The 14,853-nt window shown below is 36.2% G+C and overlaps 1 protein-coding gene across 1 annotated transcript; it reads left to right on the top strand.

Moving 5' to 3' along the window:
- Positions 1-8,147: 8,147 nt before the first annotated feature.
- Positions 8,148-13,506, top strand: LOC136205536 (uncharacterized). Its single transcript, XM_065996176.1, has 3 exons — positions 8,148-8,355; positions 9,647-9,768; positions 9,875-13,506. The coding sequence occupies exon 3, from the start codon at positions 9,915-9,917 to the stop codon at positions 13,242-13,244; it is 3,330 nt and encodes a 1,109-aa protein (XP_065852248.1). The 5' UTR covers positions 8,148-8,355; positions 9,647-9,768; positions 9,875-9,914; the 3' UTR covers positions 13,245-13,506.
- The last annotated feature ends 1,347 nt before the right edge of the window (positions 13,507-14,853 follow it).

Raw genomic sequence — 14,853 nt, 5'->3', positions numbered from 1 at the left:
ATGTTTAATTGAAAATAATTATATATATATATATATATATATATATATCCTCCAGTCCTCCGCTTTTAACAAATATATATATATATATATATATATATATATATATATATATATATTTAATGAATCCAAGCCAATCAGTTGAATTTGTTGACCACAAAATCAATTATTAATTCAGTTTGATTTCTGATCCGGTTTTAAAATATTAGTTATTTATCTATGCATATATAAAAGTTGATCTTTAAAGTGACAAATTATCTTTAAAGTGACAAAAGACTATTGAACTTTTATAATTGTCTGAATTTTAAAAAAATTATAAATAGTTTTAAAAAAATAAAGTTGTTCATATTTTTTTAGATTATTTTTAAAACTATATTTATATATTAATTTGTTGGTTGATTTAAAACATACTTATATTAGTCATTTATATACCAACAACAACAATTAATCAAATCTTACTAAACACTAATAAAAAAAAGGCGGCCCGGTCGCATTACGCGTCCCCGCTGAGCGAGGGTCCGGGGAGGGGTCCCACCACAAGGGTGTATTGGGGGCAAGCCTTCCCTTGCCAATTTAATTGGCAAGAGGCCGCTCCTAAGACTCGAACCCGTGACCTCAGGTCACACGGCAACAACGTTTTACCGTTTTACCGTAAACACTAATAATATAAAAAAATCATTTGGCATCCATAACAAACAATAAATAATAATAACAAACGGCTAAACCGACCGGGCCCTTGATACTTCTACTATGTAGTAACTATCAGTGAGTTGATTGCACACCGATCACATTGGTCACAAAACAATATTTTCTTCTTTTTCTCTTATCTCTTTCAATTTTGCTTTTAGTTTTGTGAATTATTTTATCTCTAGGGTTGTAAACGGGATATGACAAGGATAAAGAATAGTTCACATGTCCCTGAATATTTCGGGGTATCTCAATTCTTATCTTGTAACCCTCGTTCTAGATCATATTAAAAACACACAAATACCCAAGCAAAAATAATTGCACACAAATAACAACATAAGCAAATAAAGTCTCTTTATTCATTATTGCCTATAAAAAATCCATAGGGGGACTACTTGATAAGGAATCTGGGTCAAGCCCAAGCCCAAGCCCAACGAGCCCACTTCATCGGGCCCGATCAAACACATGCACACCAGGCCTCAAAGAAGCCTATATAAACCCCTTAAGGGTCTATTACGTGTATGCACTCTCTCTATTTTCACACACTCGATTATACCCTTACTAACTTGATCGCCGGAGTGTTCCCAGGAACCGTTCCCATCACAGAGACGTCGACCATCGTAGGGGCACCTTGGAAATACTCGACCGTTACTGTTCAACCCGCTATCTAATTAACAATTCATCATAATTTTACTGAATACTAATAATCAAACAACAAAAAACAGTGGCTTGGCATCAATAACAAATAATAAACAATAACAACAGCAAATGACTAAACTAACCAAACCCTTAATACTTCTAATATGTAGTAACTATCAGTGAGTTGATCGCACACACCGATCACACTGGTCACAAAACAATCTTTTTTTTCTTTTTATCCAAATCTCTTTCAATTTTGCTTTTAGTTTTGTGAATTATCGTATCTCTAGGATTATAAATGGGTAGGACAGGGACAAGAATAGTTCACATGTCCCTTAATCTCGAGGTATCGGCATTCCCATCCAGTATATGAATCAGAAAATAATCTTTTACGACGATTTTATGTTTTTATTTTAAATAATAATTAAAAGTTAAAGTTATATTAAATAAAACATCAATTTAATAAAAATAATTGTAATAAATTAATATTTGAATAAAATACAAATAATATATGGGTAAATAATTTATTAGTCCCTCACTTTTACTTGACACACTGTTTAGTTCCTTTATTTTGGAAAACATATTATAAGGTCCATATCCTTTATCATTATTAATCATTTGGGCCTTTTGTCTATTTTTTTTAGATTTTTAACCGTTATATTTGGTATAAACAGACAGACAGAAAATAATAGAATAACATGTCCATTTGTATTGAACTATGACTGTCTTAAAAGCTAAGATATGTTAAATGAAAATCTAAAAAAAAATAGACAAAATGACCAAAAGGTTAATATTGATAAAAGTTAGAGACATTATAATGTGTTTTTCAAAATAGAGGGACTAAACAATGTATTACGTAAAAAATTAGGACTAATAAATTATTTACCCATAATATATATATTAGTTAATATTGTAATTAGATTTAAATATAAAAACTAACATTAATGCTTACAAAAGATATATAATTTTATTAGTAAGTCGAATCTATGCGGGATGGGAAGAGCGTTCCCCTTTATTGTCGTTATTGTAATTTTTGGGGTAAAAAATTCTCCATCTGTATCTCATATATGAAACTTCTTCAGGATTTTTTTTGTTCCCATTGAAACAGATCCTTCATGGAAATAGGAAATACATACGAGATAACCATAAAATTGCGTGACCATACAAGATCGTAGCTCATCGTTTCCGCTACAAACTTTGTAAGAAATCAATGCTATAAGAAATACACTAATTTCTATATTATTTTAGATTCATATATATATATATATATATATATATTATAGAATAAATCCTTCAATATTTATTTTCTTGTTTGACTTCATTCACCCTTTCTAAAATAAAAGTCTACTCAACATAGCAATATGAGTTTTTTTTTTTTTTTTGGAGAATAAAGAGAAATTTTCTAACAACTTAATGATTAAAAAATATTTAATTAATTAAAAATTCACATAAAATTAAATTATTGACTGTCATATAATAAAATTTCCTATATGAGTATCTCTATATTTAGTAGAATTTTTTTTGCCAAATTTTTTTGCTGGGAGAATTGTTTTGGATAATCAGTTTGGTTTTATTCAAGGTCGGCAAATTCACCAATATATTGCTTTGGCTTCTGAGGGTGTTAATTCGCTTAATAAAAGGTGTTTTGGGGGGAATATGGGTTTGAAAGTGGATATTCGGAAAGCATTTGATACTTTGGATTGGAAATTCTTATTGGAGGTTCTTCAAGCTTTTGGGTTTTCTCTGACATTTCGAGATTGGATTCTTAATATTCTCTCATCCGCTCGTATTTCAATTCTGTCTGCTTCGGACAGTAACATGTATTTTGCTTGTTATAGGGGTGTGCGCCAAGGAGATCCGCTTTCGCCTATTCTTTTTGGTTTGGCAGAAGATTTTTTTAGTAGGCTAATTTTGAGCAGAGTTTCTGATGGTTCCTTATCCTTAATGCGTTATTCGGTTTCTTCATTATTGCCATCTCATTTATTATATGCGGATGATATTCTCACCTTTTGTCGTGCTAGCATGGCTAATCTGGGTTTTTAAATCAGATTTTTTCTACTTATGGGACTCTTTCGGGGCAGGTGGTTAGTTGGCAAAAGTCGGAGGTGTTTTTTGGAGATTCGATTACCAACAGACGTCGTTTGCGGCTTGCTGGTTTGATCAGTGTTAAAATTGGTTATCTTCCTTTTAAATATCTTGGCGTTCCTATTTTCTGTGGTGCTCCGCGTGCTCGGTACTTGGCGGGAATGGCGGATAAGGTATTGAATTGTTTTTCTCGTTGGGCTGGTAAATCTCTTTCCATGGCGGGGAAGCTTGCTTTGGTTAATTCTGCTGTTACGGGTTCTATGGTGCATTCACCACAATTATTTACCCATAATATATATACTTTTTAAATTAATATTGTAATTAGATTTAAATATAAAAACTAACATTAATGCTTACAAAAGATATATAATTTTATTAGTAATTGTAGGGGTCGAATCTATGCGGGATGGGAAGAGCGTTCCCCTTTATTGTCGTTATTGTAATTTTTGGGGTAAAAAATTCTCCATCTGTATCTCATATATGAAACTTCTTCGGGATTTTTTTTGTTCCCATTGAAACAGATCCTTCATGGAAATAGGAAATACATACGAGATAACCATAAAATTGCGTGACCATACAAGATCGTAGCTCATCGTTTCCACTACAAACTTTGTAAGAAATCAATGCTATAAGAAATACACTAATTTCTATATTATTTTAGATTCATATATATATATATATATATATATATTATATTATAGAATAAATCCTTCAATATTTATTTTCTTGTTTGACTTCATTCACCCTTTCTAGAATAAAAGTCTACTCAACATAGCAATATGAGTTTTTTTTTTGGAGAATAAAGAGAAATTTTCTAACAACTTAATGATTAAAAAATATTTAATTAATTAAAAATTCGCATAAAATTAAATTATTGACTGTCATATAATAAAATTTCCTATATGAGTATCTCTATATTTAGTAGAATTTTTTTTGCCAAATTTTTTTACTGGGAGAATTGTTTCGGATAATCAGTTTGGTTTTATTCGAGGTCGGCAAATTCACCAATGTATTGCTTTGGCTTCTGAGGGTGTTAATTCGCTTAATAAAAGGTTTTTTAGGGGGAATATGGGTTTGAAAGTGGATATTCGGAAAGCATTATATACTTTGGATTGGAAATTCTTATTGGAGGTTCTTCAAGCTTTTGGGTTTTCTCTGACATTTCGAGATTGGATTCTTAATATTCTCTCATCCGCTCGTATTTCAATTCTGTCTGCTTCGGACAGTAACAGGTATTTTGCTTGTTATAGGGGTGTGCGCCAAGGAGATCCACTTTCACCTATTCTATTTGGTTTGGCAGAAGATTTTTTGAGTAGGCTAATTTTGAGTAGAGTTTCTGATGGTTCCTTATCCTTAATGCGTTATTCAGTTTCTTCATTATTGCCATCTCATTTATTATATGCGGATGATATTCTCACCTTTTGTCGTGCTAGCATGGCTAATCTGGGTTTTAAATCAGATTTTTTCTACTTATGGGACTCTTTCGGGGCAGGTGGTTAGATGGCAAAAGTCGGAGGTGTTTTTTGGAGATTCGATTACCAACAGACGTCGTTTGCGGCTTGCTGGTTTGATCAGTGTTAAAATTGGTTATCTTCCTTTTAAATATCTTGGCTTTCCTATTTTCTGTGGTGCTCCGCGTGCTCGGTACTTGGCGGGAATGGCGGATAAGGTATTGAATTGTTTTTCTTGTTGGGCTAGTAAATCTCTTTCCATGGCGGGGAAGCTTGCTTTGGTTAATTCTGCTGTTACGGGTTCTATGGTGCATTCGCTGATTGTTTACAAGTGGCCTGTTAGTTTGTTGTTGAGGATTAGTAGGGGTATGCGGAATTTTATTTGGACTGGGTCTTCTTCTGAAAAGAAGTTAGTTTCGGTCCCTTGGCAATCTTGTTTCAAGCCTATGAAGGAGGGGGGGGGGGGGGGCTTGGGCTAAAGCATTTGAAAACTTTGAATCTGGAACTTTCAGGTAAGATGGCTTGGGGTTTGATCTCTTCTAATACGCTTTGCTTTAAGACTCTTAGGTCACGTTTTTTGGGGGGCTCTGGCTTGCTTCGTTCTCGGGTTCTTCCATCCACGATTTGGGCTTTTATTAGGTCTGTTTATAGGGTCCTTCGTGATCATTCTTTTTGGATTCCAGGTAATTCGTCTGATTTGTTCTTTTGGACTTCGGACTGGATTCTTCCTCCACTTGTGGATCATTTTGGCATCTCACTGCCATCGAACCTTTCGACTAAAGTTTCTGATTTCTTTTCTAATGAGGTTTGGCATGACCTTCCTGACCTCCCGGATGCTCTTGCTCAACAAATTAATAATATCCGGGGCAGCGCACAGTCTGATGATATTTGTTTCTAGCGGCCTGCTAGCAATGGCGTGTTTTCTGCTAGGCTTTTTTTATCTTTGGCTTCGTCCTCCTTCTGCAGTGAATTCGGTTTTTTCGGGGATTTGGCGGCCTTTTACCCAGCCTTTTCATTCAATGGTGTGTTGGCGTGCATTTTTGGGTTATCTTCCAACACAAGATGCTCTCCGAGCTAGGGGTTTGCAAATTGTTTCTCGTTGTCCGCTGTGCTGTTGTAATTGTGAGTCATTAGATCATTTATTGGTTCATTATTCGTTTGCTATGCAGGTTTGGGTCATCGTTTCTTTACTTTTTGGTCGTCGGTTGGATCTAACACTTTGTTTATCAGGTTTTATTTAGCATGCTTTTGCTCATCATTTTAGCTCTCAAATAAGATGTTTGTGGTATTGTGCAATTGTAAATGCAGTTTGGGTGATTTGGAAAACCAGGAATGATTTTATTTTTGGTGAGCAGTTTCCTAATATTCATTTGTGTTTGCGCTCACTTTGGGCGGCTATTAGAGGTGCGGATTCTCTTGGTTTTGGCACCATTTGTAATTCAGTGGTGGAGAGGAATATTTTATTGAATTTGGGTCTGCAGCCTAGATACAATCGTGCACCTTGGATTATTGCGGTTCGTTGGCAACCACCGCCGCTGTTGTGGGTTAAGGCAAATATTGATGCTTCCGTTGTGGCTGGCTTGGCAGGTTGTGGTGGGGTTTTTAGGGATCACATGAGTGGTTCTTTGGGGTCTTATGCTTTTCCGCTGGATTGTGCGTTAGTGCACATGGCTGAACTTCAGGCGGGTTTATTTGCAATTTCTTATGTTTTTTCGCATGGGTGGCGCAAGCTTTGGGTTGAGAATGATTCTTCTTATGTTGTGCATCTGTTTCGTTCTCGATTGATGGTTCCGTGGACTATGAGGGTGGATTGACAGAACTGTATGGAGCATATGTTACAGATGGAAGTAGTTTTTTTCTCATGTGTTCAGGGAAGGTAATCAAGTTGCGAATAAGTTGGCTGATTTTGGTAGAGTTAGTTCGGATTTTTATTGGCGGGATGGAATTCCGGATTTTTGTTCTTTTCTCCTTCGCGATAATGCTTTAGGTAGGGATTCTTTCCGTTTTGTTTAGTTGTTGTTTTCTGGATGCTCTGTTGTTAATTTTTTGCTTTTGCTTTTAATAATATTGGGTATCACCCAGCCTTTATTAAAAAAAAAAATTAATTTATTAGTCCCTCACTTTTACTTGACATACTGTTTAGTCCCCTTATTTCAGAAAACACATTATAAGGTCAATATCCTTTGTCATTATTAATCTTTTGGTCCTTCTGTATATTTCTTTTAGATTTTTTTACCGTTATATTTGGTATAAACAGACAGAAAATAACAGAGTAACATATCCATTTTGTATTATACTATGACTGTCTTAAAAGTTAAGATATGTTCAGTGAAAATCTAAAAAAAATAGACAAAATGACTAAAGAGTTAATATTGAAAAAAAGTTAGAGACCTTATAATGTGTTTTTCAAAATAGAAACAATGTATTACGTAAAAAAAGTAGGACTAATAAATTATTTACCCATTTTTTATAAAGAAGAAAGAAAAATCTCCACCAGACCCGGATGTGATTCGAACCCATGACCTCCAAAGGCATATGTAAGCTCTCAACCACTAGGCTAATAGCTTCACCACAATTATTTACCCATAATATATATACTTTTTAAATTAATATTGTAATTAGATTTAAATATAAAAACTAACATTAATACTTACAAAAGATATATAATTTTATTAGTAATTTTAGGGGTCGAATCTATGCGGGATGGGAAGAGCATTCCCCTTTTTTTGTCGCTATTTTAATTTTTGGGGTAATAAAAAATTCTCCATCTGTATCCCATATATGAAACTTCTTCGGGTTTTTTTTTGTTCCCATTGAAACAAATTCTTTATGGAAATGGGAAATACATACGAGATAACCATAAAATTGCGTGACCATACAAGATCGTTTCTGCTACAAACTTTGTAAGAAATCTATGCTACAAGAAATACACTAATTTCTATATTATTTTAGATTCATATATATATATTATAGAATAAATCCTTCAATATGCATTTTCATTCATCCTTCCTAGAATAAAAGTCTACCTTTACTTACCAAACATATACTTAATTTTCTTACTCAACATATAGCAATATGAGATTTTTTTTTTTTTGGGGAACGAATAAGAGAAATTTTCTAACAACTTACTTATCAAAAAATATTTAATTAATTTTTTTTTGAATTAAATATTTAATTAATTAAAAATTTAAAAATTCACATAAAATTAAATTATTGACTGTACATTGCCTGGCATATAATAAAAATTCCTATATGAGTATCTCTAAATTTGGTAGAAATTTTTTTGCCAAATCAACAAAAACTTTGTACAAATTGAGGGGCTTTTTTCTTTCTGCGCATCTCTCACGACTGTTCCTTTACCTTTCCCCAAAAAATATTTTCGCTCATCTTCCCGCTTCCATTTTCAATCCTTCTCTCTCTCTCTCTCTCTCTCTCTTTATCGCGTTCCTCTTTCAGAATAGGGATTAACAGTCACAATCTATTGCTCGCCGTCGAAGTAAGTTACCATCCCTCAGTCTCTCCTTCTATTTTTCTAGGGTTTCTGTACTGTTAATTTTGCTTCTTTTGCGAAGTTTTCTATTTTCTTGCATGCGTCTGCATAATGTTCTGGATTTTATCGTCTCTTTTGTTGATCTAGGGTTCTGGTTTACTGCAAAATTGGATTCTTTGTTGTCAAACAATTTTGGGTTCCGTTTGAAATCTTTGTTTGCGTTTTTGCTTATTTGTATACCATGCTTAGGCTGGAATATGTGATTTCGGGAGGATCTTTGGTGCAGAAGTTTGTATTTTACTAGTTAATTTTGCAGATTGCTTTGGGAGGAGTGTATCGGGGGGTTTTAAACTAATTAAGGTAATTAAATGTAATTAGAAGTAACCTGCCTCCTTAAAAGAAACTCTCATCTCAAACAAAATGGCGGTTTTACTTTATCCCTCTACTTACCTCCTCCGAAGCAAAACAGCAATGGTTATTGGTTACTAAACTGATACGATGATGGATTATTTAATTATCGACAAATGAATAAGTTCATGCCAAAAATCAACTCTTCTATGCTTAAAATGACAAGCCAAAGAGCTAACTTGGCTTTCATTTTATCTCTCATTAATCTACACTATTGATGCAACGTCACTGATGAACTCTTGAATTCACCTTTGTTTTATGTTTATATGGCATCAATGACATGTATACATTAATAGACGAAATAGATTTCGGCATGTTGTTAGTCAGAAAATGTCCTTTGTAGTTTAGTTGCCAAGTGGAACTGAAATAGAAGAACTGTGGTTTTTGGCAAAAATTGATCTTATTTGTCTTTTGCATCTGTAACCTAACACTTCTTTAGGTAAGTTCCGTGTTGTAGCAGCTTCCCCTGTTAGTTGAAAAATATACTTCTTATTTTACTGGGTTCTAATACTGGAACTTATTTATTTTCTTTGGCACACCTGACCTTCTGTGATAGTAGCGAAACATTTCTGTAAGTTTATGTGGGTGTGCTTAGTTGCTATGAGATCTTAGTCTGCTGTAGCTAAGCAATTTATTCCAGTTCACTGCTGTTAGGTTCAGTTTGTGATTTACATTTATTTTCCTGCATTGTCCCACAAATCAAATACTATTTTTTGATTGGTACATCTTATGCTTCCTTTTGACTATTCTTCTCTATATAAGCTTCTTTCCTACTGTTTGTATGCTCCTCTGTTTAGATTGGAGTCTACTTTGTTCTGGAAACTCCTCGCTGCATTATCTCCTGCGTTTATTAAAATCTGCCATTTAATGGTGTTGCATTTTAACACAGGATGCAGGTGTGGAACTTTTTATTCCTGAGTTAACTCAATAGTTGGTTGCTGTTGGGGATAATCTTTAGTTCCATGGTTAAAGGCATGTGCTTCGCATCTTTGTTCTGAAGAATTATTTCAGGTGGTTATTTAAATGTTTTTTTTTTAATATTATTATTGTTCTACCTTTGGTAAGAACAAGATTTGTGGAAATTTTGGACTAAACACGGCTGTCTTCTATTTCACAGAGGGGTACAGCTGATTGGATATTTTTCAGTGTAAGAAACCATGGAGTGCAACAAAGAAGAGGCTATTAGAGCTAAAGAAATGGCAGAAAGTAAATTGCAAAAGGGAGATTTTCTAGGGGCACAACGGATTGGAATTAAGGCACAGCGGCTTTATCCTGATCTTGATAACATTGGCCAACTGTTGATGGTTTGCAATGTTCATTGCTCTGCAGAAAAAAAATTATATGGGGCAGAAATGGATTGGTACGGGATTATGCAAATTGAGCGCTTGTCGGATGAATCTCTTGTCAAGAAGCAATTCAGGAAGCTTGCACTTTTGTTGCATCCAGACAAGAATAAGTTTGCTGGTGCAGAGGCAGCATTCAAGCTGATTTGTGAAGCAAATAAGGTGCTTACAGACCCAACCAAACGTTCTCTACATGACATGAGGTGTCGAGGTGCATCCAGACCAGCTAAACCAAAGCCTGATCAGTCAAATCAGAACACCATTAACAAGAAACAGAATGCAGATGCTGAAAATATTCATAATGCTTCTCAATACATGAGCTCGCGTTCGTATCAGCAGCCCCAGCAACAAATATTCTGGACACGCTGCCCCACTTGTGATATTTGGTACCAATACCACAGAGAATATCAGAAGAAATTGTTGAGTTGTCAAAGTTGTCGTCAGCCTTTCATTGCTCTTGATATGGGGATTCCGCCTCAATATGTCAATGAAAAGAGTGTTCCAAATCGGGGTCGCTCTGACTCTGTGGCTTCAAAAAATGCAGGAATGCCTTCTGCTACGAATTTTACAAAAGCAGGAGTTTTCAACCCCATGCCCAAGGCTGGAAGAGCTGCTGATACTGCTGGGACTTTTCAATCCAAAGAGGTAAAAACAGAAACTGCATCTAGAATAGGTAAGGATTCTAAACCTCAAGAAAAAGTAAATGGGCATGTGGATGCAGAGGCAGCAAAAAGAAGTGGTCCAGGGTCGCCTGATGTAATTAAGACTAAGGGATCAAAAAATGCAGACGGACCGAAAAAAAGGAGATTGAAGAATCCAGCAGAGAAATCCAGTGAGTCTTTGCAGAAAGACACTAGTGGTGGGAGTGGAGATGTGCTTACTAAGAAAAATGGCACCAATCTTTCTGCACAGAAAGCTCAACTCAGTGATGCCCATCAACCTAAGAGACCTTCGAGGCAGAAGCCTCACATCTCCCACAAGGAAAAATTAGATGATGATGATTTTGTTGTTCCTCCAAAAAGATCAAAGCGGGATAGTTCACCAATTGTGCCTGATAAGGAGATGGAAGAAGCTAGTGGAAATGGTAGGTTATCTAAAAGAGATCGTCCTTCAGCTGGTTTTACTACTGTTCTGAATGGAGATAATAAAGAGAGCAAAAAGAGAGCGAAGTCTAGTCAGGATGATAGACCATCAAGCAGGAAAAGCAAAACTAGAGATAACAAGGCCAAAGTGGAGGAAGCTGTCATGTCAGGAAAGGCGGATACACACATGGAGAACAACGATGGGAAATCCGAATTTGGCACAAACAAGTTAAATTCAAATGAAGCACCTAATGCAGGCGTCTGTGTAATTCCTGATCCTGACTTTAGTAATTTTGAGAAAGAGAGGGAAGAAAGCAATTTTTCTGTCAATCAAGTGTGGGCTATTTATGATACACTTGATAGCATGCCGAGATTTTATGCAAGAATCAGAAAAGTGTTCACTCCTGGGTTCAAGTTAGAGATAACTTGGCTAGAGACGAGGTCAAAACATGAAGCTGAGCAAAGATGGTCTGATTCGGGTTTGCCTGTTGCTTGTGGTAGGTTTGAGAATGGAGACACACAAATAGCTGAAGATAACTTGATGTTCTCTCATGTGATGTCTTGTGTGGATGTTGGGCTCAATGACTATTATTTGGTATATCCTAAGAAGGGGGAAACTTGGGCTCTCTTTAAGAATTGGGACTTGGAGTGGAGTGCAGAACCAAGTAATCATGGACCCCCTTACGAATTTGATATTGTGGAGATTTTGACTGATTTTGTTGAGGATGTTGGCATTGGGGTTGCTTATTTAAGGAAGGTAAAGGGATTTATCAGTATCTTTCAGCTTGATGCACGCGACGAAATTCTCACATTTACTATGCGACCCAATGAACTGTACAAGTTCTCTCATCAGATTCCCTCATTTAAATTGACTGGGAAGGAAAGAGAAGGTGTTCCTGCTGGGTCTTATGAACTTGATACTGCTGCTCTGCCTTTCAAGTCTGGCAAGTTAGTAGATACTAATGAGATTCCCTCACCTAAGAATCTCGAGAGTGGTGCTAAAAATTGGACATCTCCAGAAACATCAACCGGCCCATGCAAGAACAGCAATGCTGCAGATGCAGCTCAACAGGCAAAAAAAGAGGATGGTGATGATGTTGCGAGCCGTGGCAAACTAACTCCAACTCAACCAGAAAGTGTTAGTGCTTGTCAGGCTAATGCGAAGTTGCCAGTTCGTAAAAAACTGGAGAAGAACAAATTTACAGCAGAGACCTTCACACCTAGAAGATCTCCACGGGATTTGAGCAAGGGTAGAAGTCAAATATCTGGAAGTCGGTTTACAGCAGAAGATATCAATGAGCATGCTGCAGCAAGCAAATATAATGGTCACGCACAACCAGGTTCTTCTTCTTGTCAGCCGGAAGATAAAGTATATTTGCGTGTGAATGTTGGAAGTTTGGGGAATTCCCCGAAAGGCAGAAAGTCTTCTGGTTCTAGAGTTATAGAAGTCAAACCCTACGATTTCAAGAAGGAAAAATCTGAGGATAAGTTTCAAGTCGACCAGATATGGGTTCTGCACAGTGACGAAGATGATGGGCTACCCAGAAATTATGGTCAAGTGAAAAAGATTGATGCGTCGTCTGGTTTCAGATTGCACGTGGCAATGCTCAAAAACATAAAACGTACAAAACCTTCTGCATCTTGCGGAATATTCAAATTTAACGATGTTGAACCGGTAGTGCTTCCTCTAACTGCGTTTTCACATCAGGTGAAAGCTCGGCTGATAGGGAAGGACTCATATGAAATTTGGCCAAAACAAGGCGAGATCTGGGCAATGAAAAGGAATGATACGGATGGAAGAGATGAACGTGATATTGTTGAAGTTATGGAAGATAATAATAAGAGTGTGAAAGTAGTAGTTTTGAAGCAACACAGTGAGCATTTTTTCGTGTCGCCGAGAGGAACAAGAAGTGTTAGAATGGAGATACGACGGCCAGATTTTGTTTCGAGATTTTCTCATCAGTGTTTAGCTTTTCATATGGGAGATCAAGACAGTAGATTGAAGGGGTACTGGCAGCTTGATCCTTCATCAATTTCTGGTCCTATAATTTTAGTTGATTGAAAAAAATGGACATTTTGTTATGCAGGAGGTTGCTTTAACCTCCTTTTTGACCAATGTAACTGCCAAATTGCTCCCTTTGATCTTTTGCATGCAGGAGGTTAGTTGTAACTTTCACAAACACTTCTTTTTGCCCCCCCAGTCTTTTTCGGCAAAAAGCATCCGAGGCTCTTGATCATTTCGATCTTGGTGCATTGAGTTATTGATCTTTTATTGTCCCATTAAACTTTTCCTTACCAAATTAGTTAAATTTTAGTTAACAAAATGTTACTCATTTCGTTTGTTTTGTTTTATAATTGGATATTAAGGTTTTAACATTTCTTCTGCAATAAAAAGAGTGAGACAAAATAAAAGTATGCCTCTGAGGTAGAAATTCTACTTACATTGGTAGTTCCTCAACTTGGTAAACATAGTTGATTGACCTGAATTTATAGTGCATCGTTAGTTTTCTGAATTTGCTTAAAGTGACATGATCAATCTCTTAAGTCTACTTGACAGAATAAAATTAGTTTCGAACAAATTGAAATGTTTCACTTTAAGCAATTTCAAGGACTAATTGATCATTATAAGCAAGTTTAGAGGTCTTAGATATCACGTTAAACAAATTAAAGTGGTCAATATGTTATTTTAAACAAGTTTAGAGAGCTAATGGAACACGATTTGGGGCTAATGATGTATTAGGACAGTTAAATATTACATTTTATTATATTATTTTGTCCTTAGTTTTTTTTTGATGGAATTTTGTCCTTAGTTTTTTTTTTTTTTGAAACGGAAATTGCATTAATCAAATACTTGAAGCATCATTACAAATTAACGGCCAAACAACACTTGGGCTGTCACGAAGTAAAACAATAGGTGTTGGACAGTCCCTGGCCCATTTTGCTAACTCATGTGCTACTCTATTTCCCTCACGCCTAACAAATTGGAAAGAACAAGTAATGAAACTTTTTGACGACTCCATCACCTCTAGGTAGAGATAGTGTAGAGCCGAAAGCGGGATAACACCCTTCGTCAACACGTCAATTACCCCTTTAGTATCAGATTCGACCCAAAGAGTTAGAACGTTGTTATTATGTTTCACGGATTGCGTTCAATTCCGCCGCTTCCACTGAACAGCAGGGCTGGATTGGTACTCTGGCTAATTGTTATAATTCATTATGTGGGCGACTATATACCGCACTAAAATTCCGGTTCACCGCCCTGTATTGACCCTTTTGCCCTTCTCATTATTTCAAACATAAGTTTTGAATATTCCAAATCCTCTCAACTTATTTTCCATTCTAAAAAAAACCGACCAAAAACGAGATGGCACAAAGAGGAGGCATCGGCAAAGGATACATGGGTATTACGGTAAGTATTTCCATAAAAAAAATTTCAAAATCGTGAGTAATCGGGCTGAAATTCGGGATTAAAATCCCAGAATTTGACGTAGGTGGGCGACCCGCACCATCTCCACCTACGGTGGAACGCATGAACTATGCGTTCCACCGTAGGTGGAGATGGTGCGGGTCGAGCGATCCACCGTATGGTGGATCGCACGGCGCACGCGCTCCACCGTAAGGTGGAACGCGCGGCGCATGCGATCCACCATGCGGTGGATCGCTCGTCGTAC

This window comes from Euphorbia lathyris, chromosome 9, assembly GCF_963576675.1.
Source record: "Euphorbia lathyris chromosome 9, ddEupLath1.1, whole genome shotgun sequence".
Classification (NCBI taxonomy): Eukaryota; Viridiplantae; Streptophyta; class Magnoliopsida; order Malpighiales; family Euphorbiaceae; genus Euphorbia; species Euphorbia lathyris.
Note: the sequence above shows the minus strand (reverse complement) of the source record. Positions and strands in the feature narration are given on the sequence as shown.

What these genes read in the sequence shown, in the direction of transcription:
- LOC136205536 (XM_065996176.1), top strand. Translation starts at nt 9,915, where the DNA reads ATGGAGTGCAACAAAGAAGAGGCTATTAGAGCTAAAGAAATGGCAGAA.